General features: G+C 43.3%; 3 protein-coding genes across 6 annotated transcripts; 1 reads left to right on the top strand and 2 right to left on the bottom strand.

Moving 5' to 3' along the window:
* Positions 1–6,228: 6,228 nt before the first annotated feature.
* On the top strand, positions 6,229–6,759 carry LOC127340230 (cell number regulator 13). Its single transcript, XM_051366003.2, has one exon. The coding sequence runs from the start codon at positions 6,238–6,240 to the stop codon at positions 6,742–6,744; it is 507 nt and encodes a 168-aa protein (XP_051221963.1). The 5' UTR covers positions 6,229–6,237; the 3' UTR covers positions 6,745–6,759.
* Positions 6,760–6,774: 15 nt separating this feature from the next.
* On the bottom strand, positions 6,775–12,042 carry LOC127345305 (snRNA-activating protein complex subunit). Of its 4 annotated transcripts, none has more exons than XM_051371756.2 (11): positions 11,831–12,042; positions 11,702–11,754; positions 11,530–11,596; positions 11,341–11,429; positions 10,497–10,962; positions 9,932–10,020; positions 8,374–8,467; positions 8,174–8,269; positions 7,960–8,085; positions 7,611–7,871; positions 6,775–7,197 (listed from the first exon to the last, which is right to left on the bottom strand). In XM_051371756.2, exons 1-11 carry the CDS (start codon positions 11,984–11,986, stop codon positions 6,916–6,918), a joined length of 1,779 nt encoding a protein of 592 aa, XP_051227716.1. In that variant the 5' UTR covers positions 11,987–12,042; the 3' UTR covers positions 6,775–6,915. The 4 variants fall into 4 exon arrangements, with proteins under 4 accessions (XP_051227716.1, XP_051227718.1, XP_051227719.1 ...); XM_051371758.2 differs by having other exon boundaries at positions 11,353–11,429; XM_051371759.2 differs by having other exon boundaries at positions 11,386–11,429.
* An 8,060-nt stretch (positions 12,043–20,102) lies between these two features.
* On the bottom strand, positions 20,103–21,403 carry LOC139838238 (uncharacterized). The gene has a single exon (XM_071827622.1). It carries the CDS (start codon positions 21,401–21,403, stop codon positions 20,318–20,320), a length of 1,086 nt encoding a protein of 361 aa, XP_071683723.1. The 3' UTR covers positions 20,103–20,317.
* Positions 21,404–21,488: the final 85 nt, after the last annotated feature.

Genomic DNA, 21,488 nt, shown 5'->3' with positions numbered 1-21,488 from the left:
CCGAAAAACCAAAAAAAACTCACTTCTCTAGTTTCTCCATATTTCTATTAATAGAAACCAATATTACAAGGTTCACCGAACTAGACGCCTCCATCCAAAGTCACTCCAAAATATTACATGGTCTTAATAATGCCAAATAACAAGGCCAAAATAACGAGCAAGAAGAGCCTATGCATGTTTTATAGCAATCAAACAAAGGTTATGAAATGAAATTGTGGTGTCAGATATAAACCATTGCATAGTCTATCAACATGTTAATCTCTGCTTCCATGATGCCTAGCTTCACCATGCTTCAGTATCTTAGGCCACGGCTCGCTGCACCAACTTGGCTATGTAAATTGGACCGCAAAGGATTAAGGAAAGTAGAACGCAAATGCGGAAGGTTATTTTTTGTTGCCATACTAGAACTTAGTTTTTTCTCCACCATCCGGTCGGAAATCTACTATGGGTTTGATTCACCTGTCGTTGGCAATTAAATTCTTGCCTTCGTTGCGAAAAACAAATACCATTGTAAAAATTGTTGTATCATTTTTTAGAAGATGTTATAAACAATGTACGAAAGTTCCAAAACTTTTCAAAATAGCAATACAATAAAAAAAAGTGGTTCCGCGAATTTTGTTCACAACGTTTTTCCAGGAAGATGTTACATACATGTAAAATAGTTTTGCATTACTCGGAAAAAAATTAATGCAACAAAAAGTAGTTACACGACATTTCTTTCAGGAAGATGTTACAAAACCATGCAAAAAGGATTTTCAACATTTTTTAATTGGAATGCAGCAAGACAAACATATGTTTGCAGCATTTTAAAGCACACATGGAACACCAAACAATCTGACAAAACATAGACTTGTAGCAAAATGCCCATAAACCTTGGAGAATTTGGCACGTGCTTTCGCAACAAAATGCATATGAGTATGTCATAGTTTGAATGCGCACATGCAACATCTAATATCCATGAAAACTTGCCTCGTACCATAATCCATTGAGGACTCGGCTCGCCGGAGCCCCGTTGGTGCTAGATCCAGCAACCCCAAACCCTTTTGCTCTAGTCCCTCATCTTCCTAGGCTTGGGACAGTAGGAGGCCTTCAATTTGAAGCCACCATGGACATGGTCATTGTTGTGCTTGACTTGTGGAGATTTCCATGGAGGAGAAGGGGAGCAAGTTGAGGGGCGGCTGAGCAGCAGGCAGAGGTTAGCCCACGTGGGGCCATGAACGATAAGAGTAATACAGTGCGCAAGCAGCCAGAGAAGTAGGCGGAAAAGAAAGGCAGCAAAGCGCGACGAGCAATAGTGACTGATCCTTTCACGCGATCAGTCGCTCAAACTGAAGCGTTTTCCTTTTTTCATTGTATTTGGTTGTACCTAGTTTCTTTACTTTCCATGCCCCCGATCTTTCCAGCATAACCAATGAACCCTGCTACCTTTTCGACAAAAAAGTAAACAGTGAGAGTTACACTCGGCATGTGGTTGTCGATCTTTTCTTCTACTCCCCCCCGCCCACACACACACACATCTATAAAAGCATGTCATAGATTTGTACATTGGAATTTAAAAAAAAAACATTTGGATGAATCTATACAGTAAAGAGTGTCTAGATACATCTAAATTTAGACAAACATGTGACATCCTTTTATGGACAGAGGTAGTAATAAGCTTATATGAAAATGAAAGTGTGTTTTTAATAAGGTTTGGATATTTAAATTTTCTCGAAATAACTTGGCATCCATAAAAAAATATAATGTGTGTTTTTAATAAGAATTCTTATGCTATAATTTGTATCTAATAAATCTGCATGAAAGTGGATGATTGGTGGAAAAATATACTGGAAACTCAAAATGGAGCTCCACCTTTATGTAGCTATTTATTTTTTTAAATTCAAAAAAAATATTTAAAAGTTAAAAAACTGTAAACAAAATTTTGTGTGGCCAATGATATATACTATAAGTGTTTAAAGTCTCCATGCCAAAATAATTTATATTCTAGCCTACACAACAGAGAGAGAAAAATATAGATCGTAGTATATTAAACCGTGCATAATTTGAAAACTTTGAAATTGTTAGATTAATTATTCTGATGTAGCCGTAGATACATAGAATAGTGCATATTTCAAAACTTCACTTTTTAGATTTTTTTATTTTTATGTAGCCCCAAATACATAGATTTTTTAATTTAGATTTTGTATGCTAGTAATATGCATAATTGTCTACATCAAACTTTTTAAAAATATTTTTGAAACTCCGAAACATGATTTTGATTTTTTTAATAATGGCTCCTTGTAGTTCAGGAGTCAGTTTTCCTTTCTCGCAATATATGTCATATTTTGAAAGGGAGGTTCATAAAATCAATACTCATGTAGCACTACTCCTGCAGCACATTTTTTTCAAAATTTGAAAAATAATATTTCAATTTTTTTTAAAAAAAAATCTCTATGAAATTGAGATGTAGATAATGATGTAATCTACCAACATATGAAATCTCAACCCTAACTAGCTTATTTTTAGATTTTGTCATTTTTTTGCAGCCCAAAATAAATAAAAATTGATTTTTTTCACATTCGTAGAGTTCATCATTTTCTATATCTACATTTTTATCAGAATTTGTCAAAACTTTAAAATGCTAGTTTTGAATTGGTCAAGAAAACAGGCTCGGTGTAGCCTGTGACCCAAAATGCTGCACTCCTACTCTTGCCACTAAATTAAGAACAAGGCAATAATTAAGTACACGCGGAAATGGTTCAAACATAAAAGAGAATGTATATTCATCCTCAATATTCTATTTAGAGGAAAAGGATTAAATCCTTTTATATGAACAAAACTTTTTATTGGAATAGAAAAACTTAAAGATGCCTTATGTATATTATTATTTCAAATCCAGGTTCCTGTTCTTTCTGTTCTAGTCTAGTGATGCTACTCGCCGTCAGGTCATAAACAACCATATATTGATCCTAGACACGGTAAGATCTATATATCCCACCACACTGAATCTCCCATCCCGCGTAACGCCGTCTACCGAACAAATTTGTCGAGCCGACCGAGCCGCGTCGCGTCTTTGTTTCTTTTGAGTCGTGCCGTTTCTTTTGCAATAGTATATTAGTAGTGGCATACTTTATTCCGTGTTGTCGACAATGATTAGATAAACAATCCCAGATTCAGTTATATACTGTAGGCCGGGATCACCCTAAGTCATGGGATCGAGGGCAAGGAGGCAGACGTATTCGTGGTAAAGTATTCTTTGGTCCATTTAAATGTCTAAAAGGTTGCTCTGCTCCTTGACTTGCCTGACTATATGTCGATTCCAAGTTTCCAACTGCGTGGAGTGTGGTCGAGTTGTGGACGATTTGCACGTACCTGATTACTAAGGTTCAAAAAGCGTTGGGAGCTGACGAGCATCCAATTGCATCACGCTCACGTACTCCCTTGTTCCAATGCTTAGATTGGACACTCATAGAAAGCATTCGCATTTTGTCGAAGAAGGCAATTAGCTTGTGCGCCTTACCTTACAGGACATTAAACAAGATATATAGACCCCAATAGTAACAATGATTGAGTTCGACACATGGTTATTCTAGAAAAAGTTCCTTTTAAGATCCTAGAAAAGGTTGCACACATTTACCTAAAAAAAAAAGAGTTGCACACAGGAATAGGTGTCATTCTTTAATCTCCTTTCTCTTTCAATTTCAACGCGCAAGGCGGTATACTTTTTCAGTCTACTAGTGCAATTTTCTCCTTAGCGGGTTGCTAGCTCGTGTACGCTCCTCTTTGAGATTTTTTACTGAGTATTTCCGATGGCAAATCAATGATGCAGATCAGACTTTACGTTTTAACTAAGAAAGATATCATGTATTACTAGCTTAATATACATGTGCATTGCTACTGGGAATACTTTCTCTTTTAATCTATTTTTTTCAAATTTTGTTGCTAACTTTTTTATTTTCGAAATGAAAATGAATCACAACATTTTAGTCTTTCCTTCCAATCAAGATAATTTTTCTTTCCATCTGAAAGAGATAAGTTTTCTTTCCTTTATAGGAAAGATGGTATGGGTAAGAGGTGGGATGAACAACCATCACCAATTCCCTTTTAATGGTGAAGATTTTACTGGGTGATCCTTCTGGTGGACAACTTATCTCTTAGATTCATAATATTAGGCCATGTTTTGTATACATCAATCAGGATGGGGAAATCAACCAAGTGGCTATGTTGATTAGCAATTGACAAGCATGTTTCCAGATACTACTGAAATTCGTGGAATTTTCCATATAGAGAATGGACTTTAAACTTTAAATGTGGCCAAGGGATAAGTCGTCACCTAGGGTAGAGATGCAACGGCGATGGCTCATTTTGCAACAACTAGGTTGAGGCTGAGCCTAGCGAATTTCTCCTATGATCATAAGTTCATAACACAAGTGGATGACTTGTGAGTTGTGAGGGTGGCAGTTGGTGGAGACGGAGAACCATGGCATTGGAAAATAAGCGACAAGTATGTGTTTTCTCTTGATGAAAACCCTTGACTGGTCTCTTTGGTTGGGTAACTCACGTTGGCGTAGGTGTATCATTTCTTATTGAAAATGTTCAAAACTCAGCTTGAGGGGTGAGAATAGCATGATTGACCTTTCATTTGGTTGAAAGTAATAATCCCTTCTTGAAGGCGTTGCTTGAATCGTGTGCTTTGTTCGGGCATGATGCATTATCGGAGGATGATGGTCCCAAGTTGTTCATGGTAGATGATGAAGACTTTGGCTGTCGCAACTCGCAAGGTCAAATGACCGCCTTTTTTGTAAATCGATGTGTTCAGCTTTATGCTTCACTTCTTTTAAAGAACATTATAGCTCACTATGAACTCCAAACGAGCACCTTTGACCACTTCGAATAGGAGGACTTCTGGTTAAATTGATTTCAAAATATTTAACTAAAGATCAAAATAGTATCAATTAGATACTACCACTTTTCATCAGGGAGAAAAATTGTTGCAGAGTTTCAACCTTAGTTTACAAAACTACACAAATACTTCCACTCGGGCAACTTTGGGCTAAGCTTTTTTTTGCGGAGAATTAGCGAACTTTATTATTCATAAACAGGGTTACAATCATCGGCAGTAGCTACTGATGCTCACTCAGGTACGGGGGCGTAACAACAAATTTGTACACCGATTAACCCGAGCAGAGTTTGCTAAAAGATCTGCAGCCCTGTTCTGAATTCTGATTGCAGTCGATTTTCTTGAGCCTCCCTGCCTCCATGAGATAACAGCTTAGTCTGCTTGATGATAAACCCAGAACAGATGGATCCATCTACGAGCCCTTCAGTGCTTACCGGCGTGTGCCTTTGTTGCCTCGGCTTCTAGAGCATGGTCTAAAGTTTGAAAAGGCTTTTCAGTATTAAAAAAAAAAAATCAAGACCCGTAACTCTTCAATAAATTTTGAGGGGGGATTGAAACCCCCCGTGTATAAGCCAATGAAAGAAGATAAATTTGGACGGAAGAAATCGTATCTGGACATATTGACTATGTTCACAGAGTATCCTGGCGACGATAGCAAACATGGTCTGCTATGTGAAGAATGGAGTTGGCGGCATAGCCGAGTGGTAGGCAGTGGGATGGGTGGCAGGAGTCAGAGATGTGTGACAAAATAAGTAGCAACTTGTATGCGAAGACCGTATAGAGGACACACAGTTCTCTCTATAAAACCCTCGTACTACAGGCATCCTCTTCCTCTTCTCGCAGGAGCACCAAACACTAATTCTCCAACTCACCCTTCACTTTTCTCTACGTGACAGGTTTCTTTCTTGGTGCTAAGCAGCTAGCAATCTACCATGGCGGTGTGGGCCGGGCTCGGGCACAAGCCTAAATAAAGCCCTAGTACTTGTATTGTACTATCCTCTTCTCTGTCTCGTCGGAGCGCCAGGTCAGACTCTGATGTGCGTAATTCTTGTTCTTGTGTATTTTGCTCCTGTTGGTTCTTGACAAGTTTCATTCCAGCTGCTAAGCAGCTGCCATGGCGGCGTGGGGTGGGCTAGGGCACAAGCCTATGTAAAGTTCTCGTACTTCTCCGTCTCGTCGGAGAGCGAGGTCTGACTCTTGTGTGCACAATTCTCTTTTTTCGAAACAGAGTGTGCATAATATTGGTTCTTCTTAATTTTGCTCCTGATGGCTCTTGAAATTTTGTGTACGTGACAGGTTTCTAACCAGGCGTGATGGCGGTATGGGCCGGGCTGGGTCAGGCGGCGACGGTGGCGCAGATGGTCAGGGTGGATGCCGGCGGGCTCATCTCCATGATCATACAGGCAGCGGAGACTGCGCACAGGAACAAGAAGAAATGCAAGCGGCTCGCACACCGTGTCTCCATGATCGCCGACCTTCTGCCGCACCTGCAGCTGCAGGACCCAGAGGTGGCGCTGCCGCTGTCTGGGCTGGAGGACGCGCTCCGGGAGGCGCACGGGCTGGTGCTGTCCTGCCAGGGGAGAAGCGCGGCCTACCGGTTCATCATGGCCGGCAGGCATGCCGAGAGGTTCCAGGACGTCCAGGGCAGGATCGACGCCTACCTCATCGTCTTCCCCATGGTCAGCCACATCGCCATTACCCGCCGCCTCGATCAAATGTGCCACATCCAGCGACAGCTCTCAGCAAACGGCCCCCCTGCAATAGCACTACTATCAACAGAGGCCGCTCCGGAGGTGGAGGACGGGCCGCACATATCCGACGTCGTGACCAACCTGGAGAGGGCGCTCAAACTCGCTTGCAGCTAGCGATCAATGAGCGGTAGAGAATCTCGTGTGATATGGACGGTGACTTCCAAAATTCGAACGGCTTTTGATGTACTGTACAAGATATACATTAAGCCTTGTAAAATCATATAAGAGACCTGCAAGTAAAAGCTGAGCCTTCATGGCTTTGGGTCCAAAAAAAACAGAGACCATTTACTCCTGGAGGTAATCATACACAGTATGATGGTATAACAGCGAGTCATCCTCTCGGTAGTGGAGGAGGTAGTAGCATTGCTTGCAGAAATAACAGGGATTGTTTGGAGCCCATTTGTCGTCCACCGTCATCTTTGTTGCAAGGTAGATCTGGCACACTGAACACTTCTGGAAACGCTTCTGCATCTGGAACGTCATGAGAGGGTACTCAGCTTGGTTCTGTGTGTCCTCCGGGTGGATCAACCTCATGTCTCTAATCACGAACGTGTGCTTGCAGTTACCCTGAAAATGTTGTGCGGGTCAGAGACTTGAAGGAAATAATGTCTTGTTTTCCTTTCAAGAAAGAAGATGTTCTGTTTCCGCTGCACATGTTTATGCACTGAAAAGGTGAAAATTAAGCATCACCCAGTGTTACACATCTAAGTTGGAACTGTTCTCAGATTCTAGTGCAAACAACACAATAACAAAGGAACAGGTAAATCCCATTCTTCTACAGGTAATACCATCTTTTCTTTGTGGGAAAAATGATACCCACCATGGCATTTATAGCGATTAATGACAATTTGATTGCACATTTGAGTACATGGTATAATAATTATAACATCAGGATGATGGAGAGAATGAGAGACTAGGCACCATTTTTTTCTCAAAAACTATGGTATTATGGGAAGACATAAAGAGAGTAAGATTGGAACCTGGTGGCAGTAGAGGTACCCAGCACCAATTCGGAAGTGCAGATCAGAGAAGTGGGTAGTTTGCATTTTTGCAGATTTAAACTCGGGTACATTTGAAATATTCAAACCCCTCAACAAGTCTTTTTGCCGTTTCTTTAACGCGCCAGAACTTATGGCATCCCACTTCTCTGCCACCTCATCACTGGAATCCTTAAGCCAGTCAAGTATAGGCTCACTGTAATCAACGGCAGAATAATGTCTCGTGTCGTTGTAGAACGTGTCCTGAGAAAAAATGTTGATATTAGCAAAGCTGCAACACTTCCGTAAGAACTTATCATAAAGTTGCAGACAGATTGAAGAGAAAACATACCTCGATAAGAAAATAGCCAGAATGATCGCTTTGTTTGTTCACCTCCATCAACTTATTAGTTGAACAGTAGATATTGTCCTTAAGCTCTGTAAGAAGCTGACTTCCCAACACAAGAAATTCCTGGCTCTGCAGGGCCAGGACATCACCACAAACCTTTATCAACACATATTTCACATTACAGATTAGCATGTGTAACTAAAGTTCAAGATATTACTTTCACAGAGCTTTGCTTCTGCTCATAAATTTCGACAGAAAGAACTACTTCTGGATAGACTATAGGTATGTGTTCCTCAGATTTCGAAGCTTTGTGCTGTAAACAAAAAACATTGTTGATAAGAGAAAATTTCCAAATACAAAAAGGAGAGCTTGTGTAAATAAATGTTGAAAGTGACAAACTATAACTTCAATTCCAACCTTCCAAGGGGCACTGTTGTATGAAAGAGATTTTGCCACGTCAGTTTTCTCCGCCGAGGCCTTAGAGCCTTTGGACATCACAGAATCACCACCACTGCACTAAAAGAATGATATCATGTAAAAGCTTAAGATAAGGAAAATAGCAGATCAAACAAAACTAGTATTTAAATTATGGTTTCAACTGGATAACGCAGGAAAATCACAGCTGGTTTTCTCAAATAATAACTGGGAGGACAATATTTATATGGGCTAAATACCATACATTCATAAATAATGACACCGGTATCAGAATCTATATCCAAAAGGAGCTAAGTCCAACCTGACACAAAGAGTAAGGCCAGGTTTCATTGTTCTTTATAGTTCCAGTCAGCAGGCAAATATTAGTGGAAACATGAATAAAGCCTAGCTCGGTCCAGCTGATACTTGGGTACAAACAACTTTTTTGGTTACTTCTTACACTGTTATTACTAAAAATACTCCGTCTGTTTCATTAGACGTGACCTCGGCCTCTGGAAACTCTGTTTCAACTTATATGTTCATGGAACAAATTCACAATGCTTCACTGATGTTTTCTGCCTTCTGCCCCTAATAAAAGATTCTGATCTTTTGTGTTGCCAAACTTCACACTATTGGAAGCAAGCATTTGCGATGGAAGAACTCATGTTTGATCTACTCATAGTATTCCACGTCTCCATCTACTAGGCTTTTATAGTACTAGTTCATGTTACAAAGTCACATTTCTTTCCATCTATATGCACAGCTGAGAGTCCTGTTTTATGATTTGCTTAAGGAAAATCTATTTGATGACCCAAACAAAAATACTGCCTTCAAATTTGCCTGACCAAAGTATAATGATGTAGGAAAGAAACAATTTAGCTCCACATTAACCAGCGCAAAAGGCCAAATGCAACAAAATGCTCAAGGAGCACTGGCGCAGGGACAGGCCAAGATGCATGCTTGCCTGGATTGATGTTGGCAGAGTAAGCACAGGCAACAGTGTAGCATGTGGAGTAATTAGTTGATTCGACGCTTTGATTAGAGGTAGCATGGTCTATTTTCAACTCAACTAATGGTTTTTCTTTGTCTGCACATGGTGGGCTGAGGACATGTGCAGTGAAAGAAAGGGACTATAGTAGAAGGTTACGTTGTATGCAAGAGGATACAACGAAGCTGTTTAATTGAAGTCAATCGGTAGTTCAGCACTTCCCAAGGCTTCGACCAGTCGGAGTTAAATTTCAGAGTCCGAACCAGAATGAACTCTGATTCTCATTACTACTTAGTAAAACTTCTCCAGCCATGTTTTCGTAAAAGAAAATTACAAACTAAGCCCTTCTATACGTAAGAGATCGAGGATGCCAGAAAGTTATGTTAGTACCAGACTGTTATTTCATCAAGCATTGTACAGGAAGAATTTCTACGTGGTGCCTTGAATAATAAATTAATAACACCCCGCTGAGATTAGATAAAAATCATAGTCCAAAAGGCAAAATGTATATAGCCACATCACAATCATGATACTGATGCCTAAATATAGTGGAACAAAGTTTAACCGTGTTACCTGAAAGAGTGCAGCCTGGCTTCACGCTTGTTTTCTTCTTGCTTGATCTTGATTTCTGCCATCTTCTCTGCTTTAGTAAGATACCTCCCCTGATTATGGTGGCATCATGGAAATAATATAGTACAGAACCACGATCAGAATTTGCAGACACAAAGATGGGATGTACTCCAACAACAAGAGAAATCCCAGGTTACTACTAACAAACTAACATTCAGCTCTTACATGGTACAAATATCACTGAAGCATGGGCCTAACTCTCATTAAAGCTTTTTTTTTTAGAGGAATCTTTTTAGATGGAACATTAAAGCATAACTAATTAACTATATAAGAGCTTTTGCAGATACTCCAGCTATTCTATTATAACTGGTAAATATGTAATATATTTTGCCAAAATGGCTGAACCATGTATATCTTAGATGCTAGCCTCAGACCAAAAACAATCCAAGGTGAATAAGCACCAATGAACTAGTGCAACAGTGGAACAAAGCAACTACACGGCTACACAAGACAAATTAATCAAAAACTGCATTAACAAAGCACATAGGCAACAAATGGGGATACATACTTGTAAAATATGCGCTCGAACTTCCCTATCAAAATGTCTGCCTCTCTTTTTGCACTTTCTACGTTTTGTTTGTCCATCTGCGCCTTCTGGGTCATGTGGAACAACTGACATTTCCTTACTAGGTCTTTCAATTGATGAATTTGAAATGGTTCCCTTTTTACCCTTTCTGCCTCCAGGTTTCCCCTTGCTCCCTTCTGGTTCATTCGGTAAAATTGTCATGTCAACAGGTGATCCAGCTGTCTCTCTGTCGACTGTTGAATCTGAGGTGAGGACACCATTATTTTCCTTCCTTTTCCTGCCTTTTCTCTTTTCACCTCTTGTTTTTCCATGGTTGTCATGTGGTTCAACCAGTCCAATTTCGTCCAGTCCAATTGCCCTACCATCTTGAGGTGATATGGAACTCTGTGTTTCAACTGATGCGCTTGAGGTGACAGTCTCATTTCCAGCAGTGGAACTCCCTGACATTCTGCATGTGCAAGATGGAAAGAAGACATCAGATCCAATTAGACACACAAGTCATAAAACACAAAGTAGTATATCAAAAATATCGAGAATGTAGCTATGAGTAGCAAAGTTCACATAAGTACCACTACAGCAGTAATTCATAGGCGCACTTGCTAAAGGTTCAAGTAAATTTTACTACAGCACACACCTCAGAAAGCCTTGCTTGCTAAAAAAAAATTGATTGGCATGGAAGCTAACTAGTAACTACCATGCCAACATTATCCAAGAATCCGCTGCTCGTGTTGCATCTAATCTGACTTGCCTAAACCACCATAACAAGACAAGAAATCAAACACACCAAAAGCACACGACCAAGCAACAACAAAAGCAGACTGCTCACCCTCCCTCAAACCTTTGGTTCAGTGGTTGTGATGGAGTGCCAGACCTTTGACCCACGGGTTGTGATGGAGCACCAGAGTCCCAGTCCTCCTACGAGCACCAACAAGAAATCTTACATCAAGATGCCGTTTACAGGCTCACAGTCACAGCACAGGGATTAGAGCAAGCAGATTAGCAGTAGAGAGGTCACCTCCATAGCCTCCCGGAGAGCGCGCTCCACGAGCTCTCCCTCGGAGAGCACCCTGAGCTCATCGACGCTGCGAACACACACAAAGTACAACCCGCGTCATTGATTTCAAAGTGCACACACAGCAGACAGGAAATGATTTGTGTGATGTAGCAGGATGGAAACATGGGCTTACCAGAGCTCCTCCTCAAATTCGTCCCCGGGGTCCCCCAATTCGTCACGCAGGGACTGCAGGCGAAGGAAAATACAGTGTCATTGTACCGAAACTCTAGGGCGAATCGAAGAGCTAGGGTTTTGGCAGCACCTGAACCTCGCGGAGCGCGGAGGACGTGAACTCGGGGACGGTGGAGGTAGGGCCCACCATGAAGGGGACGAACACCGGGCCGCCCCGAGCGAAGGGAACGCGTGGTCGCTCGCCGGCGGCGGTGGAGCTCTCCGCTTCCTCTCCAGCCGCCGCCATCGCCGCCGCGGGTTGGGTGGTTTCGTTGTCGGCCCTCTGGGTTTCGGCGCCAATATGGTCACCGTGAGAGAGAAGCACGTGGTGTTGGAAAGCCCACGTTTTTTTTTTTTGAGCTTTGGAAAGCCCACGTTTGGTATGCTCTCCGATGCTATCCTGGTTTCGGCTGAGCCTGGGCCACAACTTGGACCGGAAGGTCGGCCCATGGATGCTTGGATGGACAAGCTGTTAAAGTCTATTTTAAACCTTGACTTTGTAGAGGTTATCTAAATCAAACCATAAACTTGTGATCCTTAAAATTATCACCCTGAACTCACAGATCCTAGTCTTTTTTTTACTTTTAGGTCCTTTCCAAACAAGGATTGCTGATGTGGCTTAGTCATCCCGCCTCTCTCTCATTGAAATTCAGGGCCCACATGTCAGATACATCATCACCATCCCCTCAATCTTTCTTCTCTCTTCCTCGTTATGGCATTCAGACCGGCGGGACGCGCCACCTCCGCTCCTACTACTCCAACCCCTCCCCTCTTTCTCTCTCACTCTCACCACGATGGCGCGCTCCGCCATAGCAGGTACGCCCATCTTGAGATGCGGCATGGCACACCGGTCCTGAGAAGCGGCGGAGACACCTCCCATCACGAGCAGCAGCGGGATCACACCACCATACTCCACCTCACCACCTGACTAGTCGGGACATGTGGCCGCCAAAGGTGGCCTAGGATCTGTGCGTCGTGTGGAAGTGGGGCGACGGGGAACTGCTGATGACATGCAGGTATGTCGTCACCGACCCGCACGCTAGATGGAGTTCTGACGATGAGTCTTCTTGTGCATGGAACGACGTCCACCTCGGCCACACACGACAATGTCAAGACGAACGTGACGGTCTCCTCGGACCTCAACGCATACATGGCAACTGTGATGGCGTCCGGATCACTTCCCCACTCTGAGTTGCATAGCGTCAAGCACCTATGGCATGTCGAGTTGTCGGCCTTTTCCAGGACACCCTCAGTGATACTCTCGCACTAGGGAGTTTCGTGTGCACCGGAGTCGAGCGACGTGTTGACCTGCGATCTCCGGTTGGCGTGTACAAAGAAGAGGCCGACTTGGTTGACCACGACGAACGGTCTTGCACAGATGCCACAGTCGTACACAAAATTTTGGTTCCTCACGAAACTTGAATACATATATATTGTGAAGATGTACATATAGAATATTTCGTCAAGAAATTTTGATATTTCGAAATATAATTTTTTGGTAGAGGGTGCATATGCTGCCAGGAGCCAAGCTGAATTTGGCAACATTGCCAATGATCCTTTTTTGCATGGAAACTTCGGGCTTTATTAATGAACATGACAAACTGCAATGTCCCCCAATAATCGGATACTGCATGGATACCTAGGTACTTCCCGATATATTTTTTTTTAATTAAAAATAAAGAAATAAACAACCACAACAGATGTATACAGATGGGATACCGGAGGGACACAAGAAAACCAACGACGCTCCTCCCGAGAAAGCCCACCTGGCATAGCTCCCACTTCACACCCTTACCTCGGTGCCGTCAAGAAAAACTTGGATTGTGGGCTCGAGTTCAAGCTCAACGGTATCAACTTTCTGAAAATGCATCCCAACTATTAGTTGTTGATGAAAAATACTTTAATTCCCGTATTTTTAGCTAAATAATGCACATATACAAATGTATCCCGTGTCTGTGTTTTTGAAAAATTGTCGTATCCCGGTATCGTTTATCGGATATGTATCCAAGCATCCGTGCTTCGTAGAGTGAAAAAAGTGGTAACAATGTATGATATGAACATATTTTGGGATGAAACCATCGTGTATCAGATATGTATCCAAGTATTTGTGCTTCTAGAGTGAAAAAAAGTGGTAACAATGTATGATATGAACATATTGTGGGATGAAGCCATCAGAAAATATAACAACTAAAAATTGCCAAATTAAGTACTTGATCTTCTACTACTTCATTAGCAAGCTAGGTTTTAGTTAATTTGTTTTCCACTCTGGCTTACTGATCAAAGGCCAAGGAATGCATATGTCCAAATTGGAGGATAACCACCAAAATTCAACAACAGATCATCAAACTTGCTAGAAGCATCCATTGTATATTTAGAGATATCTTCTATTCCTAAATAGAAGCACCCCACTACAGGGATTTGCTGTGATTTGGTAAAGCCACGTCACCACAATTTTTTTCTTTGAGATCGTTGTGAAAATCTCGGACCTGGTGTCTCCCACTCTCCCTCGACTCCACTAAATTTTCCATTTCTCCTCTGTTATTACTCTTCCTCTTGATCTCCTCAGGTTGTACAACTGCCCTATTTAAAAGGCACGTTGTATTTTCCTCTTCGTCTCCCCCCCACAATCCCTCCACCACGACACACACAAGGAACAGATGCAGTGGGTCTGATCTCAGATGATAAAGCCATGACGTGCTCCTCAATTCCTCTCCGGTGACACCTGTTGAACGGGGCTATTTCTCCTCCGACCTCATCTAAACTCTGAAGTCTGAACCCAGAATGCCAACATATGGGCGCAGGCAGTGGCGTAGCTTACCACCCCCCCTCCCCCAAGCTTTTTACCAAGTTTTTGTGACAGCTTAGAAGAATTTTTTTGGTCTTTTGCCCCCCCCCCCCCTAAATACTCATATTTTGTATTTTGCCCCCCCCCCCAGTGTTTTCTCTCAAGCTCCGCCACTGGGAGCAGGCATCCCCTCTCCCAATTCCCATATGGACATATGGCAACCAGAGCATGATAATTGTATCGACGGCCATTCTCCCGTCCGCATCCTCTGTCCCTTGGATTTTACAGGCCATCGCCTAACCTTTGAGGTATGCACAAGAAACATGCACATGCTTTATTGTTTTGTTGTTGCCGCTCTTGATGTTTCAATTTTCTTTTTAGACCTGACGAGTGGAAAATGGGGAACCAAATCCTCTATCATGGTTATTATAGCACAACCTTGTAGTTGCAAAATCACAACCCTGCTTCCATTTGAGTGGCTCTTATCTTTTCCTTTTGCTCCGCGTTACCCGGACGAAGCGTGAGCATGTCTTCACATCGGTATCCGATTGAGCTCGTGCGACGAGGGCACAAGCAGCTTTGAAGCTTCGGCGCTGGGAATTTCCATGGCGGCATGTTGTACTCGCAGCAGCGGCAGCTTGATGCGTCTGCGTGAGCGATTAAACATCGGGGCTAGCAAATGAGATGGTTGTGATTAATGATTGCGGCCACGAACGTGCTCTACTGCCGGTTACACAACATTATTCGCCAACGAGTAATCCTGATTTGGACAAAAGCAACGACAGAGAATTTGAGTCTGCAAATGGAGTAATGGGATCTTTTTTTATTGGGCTGCAGATAGTCACAATGTCACAGGTGGTTTTACAATCCTACTGAAACTTTGGATATTCTCTAGAGAGGGAGACCCAGCGGCACCTCCACTGTCGATCTGTAAGGTATTTCACCTCCACTGTCGATCTGTAAGGTATTTCCCTTCTTGCATATGTACTCATGTTAGTTCAGTTTTGCTTGATCGATTCTGGTTTTCAGACTGACTGAATTTATACTGAATTGTTTTATTAGTAATACAAGGGCTGCAACAGTGCAAATGCCAACTTCTGACTATTCTGGTTTTGAGTACATGATTTAACCGAACTTGAGTTTGAGTTGATACAACCGAACTTGACACAACGCTATTTATCGATGTTATTATAATCTGGTTGGATCAAATAAAAGAAAACCAGTTTCTTTTATAGGTTATGTAATAGCAGATATCTTGGCCTACGGCAGTCCTTCAACTAAATGTCTCCGAGCGTGTTCTATTTATCATATCTCCTCTTATTTGTTTTATGCTTCATTTTTAGCCAGCAATATGTAGTTTAGTTATCTAGGGTTGATCATGTTATGCATCCTAAGCTAATCCTCAGAATCAGCACAAAGCCGTCAGTACAAGTAATCCATGTGTCTTTCTCAGTTCTTATTGCAGGGTCTTAATATCGTCGCTATGCAGAGAAGTACTGCTATTGGAAGTATGAAAAGTTATGTCTCCCACAATCAACTCGATGCCCATATTTCTTCATATAAATTATCTAAGCTATGTTTATCTTTTGGAAGTGTCCATGATAACGTATAAGCCATTAATCCACTTCTTGACCGCCGGTACAAACAGTCTCTTATTGTTATTACATTCAATTTGCTAAAATAAATTGTGCATAATGCATAATGATATTTCTTGAATAGTTGCAAGAGGCTATTCTTCAATGTTTTGCATGATTTAGGATGCTTATCTGTGAATGCGATTTGAGGATATTTTTTTTCATTTACATGTGAACAACTAGATCGTGTGTTTTTCATGCTTAGTCTACACCCAAGCAGCTTTTTACCTTGGTGTAACTGTGTAAGTCACACATAAGCTTCTTCGCCAAATGTATGGTTCACGTCAGTTTGGTACGTGTGAGATTTGACTTCATGACGTGCTAAAATGTGTAACTATCATGAGTATCCACGATACATCATAATCACATTCTTTATTTTTACATCTTTATAATAGGTTTGATGGAATTCCCGCAGCAACGCACGGGTACCATCTAGTATATATAAGTGATGTCACCTCCAAGTAATATGCAGCATTTCGATAATTCTTAACCCCAACAAGTTTGGCAAATGAACATGTATATAAGAGAATAAAAGCAGAAACGTGTGTTCTTGATAGAGGAACTAAATTGATGGCCAAACCCGGCCCATTGCTGCGGGCCATGACTTCCCGCCATCTACAAATAATAAAGAATATGTAGATTACTTGAAAAAGAGAATAGCAAAAAGGACTCATCATAAGACATCAGAGCTTATGCTATTGTCTCCGGAATTTCTGATCTGGCTACCATAGAAACCCTAGCTTGTCGAGAAACTCTAGCATTGGTAGAAGATTTGGGCCTCCATAGAGTCTATGTTGCATCGGATTGCACGGCAGTGGTCAACGATATATTTCATTTAAATATATGACTTCTAGATTATATTCACTTATAAAGACAATAGGCCTCGACATGATGATCCTGGATGGAAACGAAGAATTCACCAAATTCTCCGATATCAAAAGAGGTGCAGTGGGAGAATTATCCGTTTTTATTTGTGTGCATGTTTTATATTACCATATTTAATTCTGTATTTACATATATGTTTTGCTTTTATAGATCATGTATGAGACATAAACATATATTATCGACGCTCCAAAAGAACAAGCTAACATCAGACCTGGTGTGATGTTTTTGAATGAGAACACATACACTTAAAGTTTCAAATAACAAAGGAGGTGCATATTAGGGATTGTAATTTTCATATGCATGTGCCATCTGACCATATTTTAAAATATATTTTTTTGTAGGTCATGACCATGATAGAATAGATTTTATTGATGTTTGAAAATGACCCACCAGCTATTTGTACGAAGACAATTGGAAGGGGCTCTAAACTCACCATGCTTTAAAAGAAGTAAAGGAGGTGCATATGTGATGTTAATATATGTAAATATTCACATTATTATAATAAAAATATAAGCATACACTAATTAAAAAACAAAGTACAGTGTACTAAAAGTACAAGTATAATAAAACCAAAGTTTAAGGTATGCTAAAACGGAAGAAAGTACAAAGTACACTAACCGGAGTACAGGTATGAGTGTGCTAAAACCGAAGTACAAATTACAGTAACAACCCAAAAGTACAAATACCTAGACACCTAAGTACAAAGTACACTAAAAACCCGAAAGTACAAATACATGGAAACCGAAATAAGAAAGTACACTAAAATTCAATGTACAACTCAATAAAAAATGGAGTACACTTACAAACAAACAAAAGCGTACAATGGTACTAGTTTGGTAGTAAAAAATCAAAACCTATCAACATGGAATCTATTTTTAAAGAACTTATCGTGACTGAAAACTGCTCCTAATTTGAACGAATGGTTCAAAGGATATTTTATTTTAAGAATTCAAATCTTGAAATAAATATGCCTACAACCTCCGGCGTACCCAGCATGGAAAAGAAAAATCCCACCATAATTCTCTTGTTCTGACACTTGTCGCACATGCAGACACCGGTCCTTGAGAAAAGAGAAGTTGGCACTTGACAAGCAGGAAACACGTGAAAAAGGGTGAATGCGGCACTTGGCGTGTTAGAAGCGCGAGAGATGAAACTTTGCCAAGGTGAATCTGTTTCTAGCAATTTTAGCATTATTACACTTGACCTGCGCATCCAAACTATAGTTAGAACAAAAAAAAAAGACTATAATAGCTCGAAAATTAGAATTATCGAATGCCGGTTTTTGTATTGTGACACTAGACAATTTGACTCCAACACGTCCATGACCCCCATTACAAGCGACAGTTGAGGGGGGAAAATATCTAGGGGTTATAGACGTGTTGGACTTATTACTTAGTAAAAGATGTTTTTTCCCTCAAATGTCAAAAGATATTTTCCATATATGGGTTGTTTTTTCAAATATTTTTTCCATTCCAACGATTGGTGGCTTGGTGCAAACACAATTCCATGACTAGCATAGCCATTGCAATTATACACCTTTCTAATCCTTGTTTTTGAAATTATGTAAACCAAAGAGGTCCATGGTCTACCCGACCAACATTATGGGGTATCTTTAATTTGCCAAAAAAAAATTATTTTGCGGGATTAAGAAACGCGAGATTGCAATATCACATCCATTCGAAGAATTATACATGATTTTACTTCCATCGAAGTTTGTTTGATCACATGATGCTTTCATAAGGATTTTGAGTGGATATCAGAACTTCTATAGGTCAAACGAATCTTGGAGAACCTTTTTGGGAAGAACTTTTATATGACAACAAACCAAGTACGAAAAATTACCAAGGATTTCAACTTTCAAAACTTCCTATGAAAATTGAAACAATCAAAGACGCCCTTAATTGCTCAATGGTTCTCCATATGACCATATGTGATATTTCTTCAAAAGCATAAGCAGAGATTGTCTATGCTGTGTTTGGATGCATAGAATCATCTATGGAATTGAATTGGACTTTCAGATTCCAAATCCAATATGGAAATGAATTGGCTCTGAAATACAATTCAGCTGTTTGGATGTGCTCGGAATTTCATGTTGAAATCGAAGAGTCAACCCAATTCCAAATCCTGTTTGGATGTACAAACACTGGAATTTTGGAATTTGGTGTTTTGTTGAATTTGAACAATATAAATTTGTGTACATGTAAAAAAAATTAGATTGTATATATATTATTTAGCACACACAGTAGAAAAGAAATTGACCACAGCTATCATCGTGCCCAACTGCCCATATTAAAAAAAAATGAATAAAGAAAACGATGAGGGCCTCCATCCCCATCGTTCCCAGCTCCGGCCAGCACTTGCCGGCGAGGCAGCCGTCGTCTCCGACGCGGTACGTGCCTCCGCTCGCCTGGATCCATCCTCCCCGGCGCCGTACTCGCCTAGATCCGCCCTCCCCGACGCCATACGGGCCTCCGCTCGCGGCCAGGAGCCGAGCGCTGCGTCCGCTGTCCAAGAGCAACGCCAGGATCCTCCGCTCGCGGCCAGGAGTCGACGCCGAGCACCTCCGCTCGCGGCCAGGAGCCAATGTCGAGCGCCTCCGGTCGGTCTCGTCGGGATGGAGGCGGCGGCGGCGACGGGCTCCGGTCGGTCTCGTCGGGATGGAGGCGGCGAGGACGACGGGATCCAGCCGGTCTCGTCGGGATGGTGGCGGCGACGACGACGGGAGCGTGTTCCTCGACGATGAACTGCGTCGCTGCTTCCGCTCTGGCTCGTTCGCGAGGAGCACGCACGCAGTTTCCGAGCGATTCCGAGGGTCGGACCTCGGAACGTTTCGCTTGATGTTTACACGTACAGATTCGGCCCGTGGAATTTGGGCTCGGTTTCCAGGCTCAGATTCTAAGGCCTATCCAAACGGTGGAAACTGCTCACAAATTCCAGATTTGGTGATTCCGAGCCCAATTCCATACATCCAAACACAGCATAAGCGAAATTGGTTTTAGCGCTCATTTATACTCCCATTTCATCGATGTTCATAGACGAAGTCGATCTACAGTGTCCAGTCTACAGTTACATATCTAGACTATAGCAATGCCGGTTTACTACATTGGCTTCCAACGCTGTCAGACCGGCGTTCCGGCCGGCAAAGCCGTCGTCACTACTTCGGAACTCAGCTTGACGACGGCGATGATCAGAAACCTACGATCGATACGAAGCTATCCTCCAGAATTGGGCGAACTCGTCACATCGACCGTTCTGCAACCAGCACGTACGCAGCTTACTTGGGCGGCGGTGGCGGCGGCGCGCCGTCGGGGTAGGAGGAGTTGTCCCACGACCACAGCCGCAGCGGCTCGTCGCAGTCCGGCGACTCGGGCTCGATGCTGGGCGGAAACATCCCGAGGTCGAACCGGATGAAATCGTAGGCGTCGCGCTCCATCACGTACCCGCCCACGTTGATGTAGTCGATCATCCCGGCGACGTCGTACGGGGCGGCGCTCCCTCTCGCCGGCTCGGGCTTCTCCTTGAGATCCTCCACTAGCTGCTTCATCCACGCAGCGTCCTCCTCAACGTCGTCGCCCGGTGGCTGCTTCTGCGTTCTCTGCACCTCGTCGGCGTCCTGTGCTTGCTTCTGCCTCCTCCGAACCTGCAGGACGCTCGCGTCCTCCTCGCCCGCCACGTTGATGCGCTCGATCTCGATCATCTCGGTGTCGTCCGGAGCGGCGTTCCCGTTCGCCGGCTGGGGCTTCTCCGTGAGATCCTCCGGCAGCTGCCTCAGCTTCCCCTGCACCTCGCCGCTCGCGGGGGTCCCGGTCCCGGCTTCCTCGTCCGCCACGGACACGGAGTTCTCCGCCACGCTCTCATCGGACTGGGGCTGAAGCTGCCGGATCCTGCTCCGCGCGGCCTTCTGGGACGCCTCGACGGAAGCGAGCACCTCCCGGAGCGCCTCCACCGACAAGCCGTCGAGCGCGCGCTCCGACGGCCCAAGCGCGGCCGCGATGCCGCCCTCCCGCACCTCGGCCAGCCTGGAACTCTGCGCGTCGCGCAGGCCCTGGACGTGGCTGGCGTGGCCCCCCGTGCTCCTGATCTCCTCCGGCAGCTCGTGGAAGAGCTCCGCCACCGCCCTCGCGCCCTCCGCCGACGGCCAGGCGTCCGCACCGCCCAGACCGTCGATGGCCGAGCAGACCACCGCGACGGCCGCGTCTTCCATCTCCGCGAGCTCCAGCGCCTTCTCCATCAGCCCCGCCTTGCGCGCCTCGAACGCCGCTTGCCGCTCCGGTGGACCGTCGGCGACGGGGCGCGTCACTGCCCTCCCTCTGCCCGTTCCCCTCCCCCTTACCCTCCCGCCGCCGCGCACCCGCGCCATTGCTCTGCTCTGCTCTGCTCTGCTCTCTCTCTAACTTTTCTCTCTCTGGTGAGCCGGCGACGAGTCGACGGCAGCATTCGGTTTC

The sequence above is a fragment of the Lolium perenne genome, chromosome 3, assembly GCF_019359855.2.
Source record: "Lolium perenne isolate Kyuss_39 chromosome 3, Kyuss_2.0, whole genome shotgun sequence".
Lineage (NCBI taxonomy): Eukaryota > Viridiplantae > Streptophyta > Magnoliopsida > Poales > Poaceae > Lolium > Lolium perenne.
This window is presented reverse-complemented; position numbering and strand designations above follow the sequence as displayed.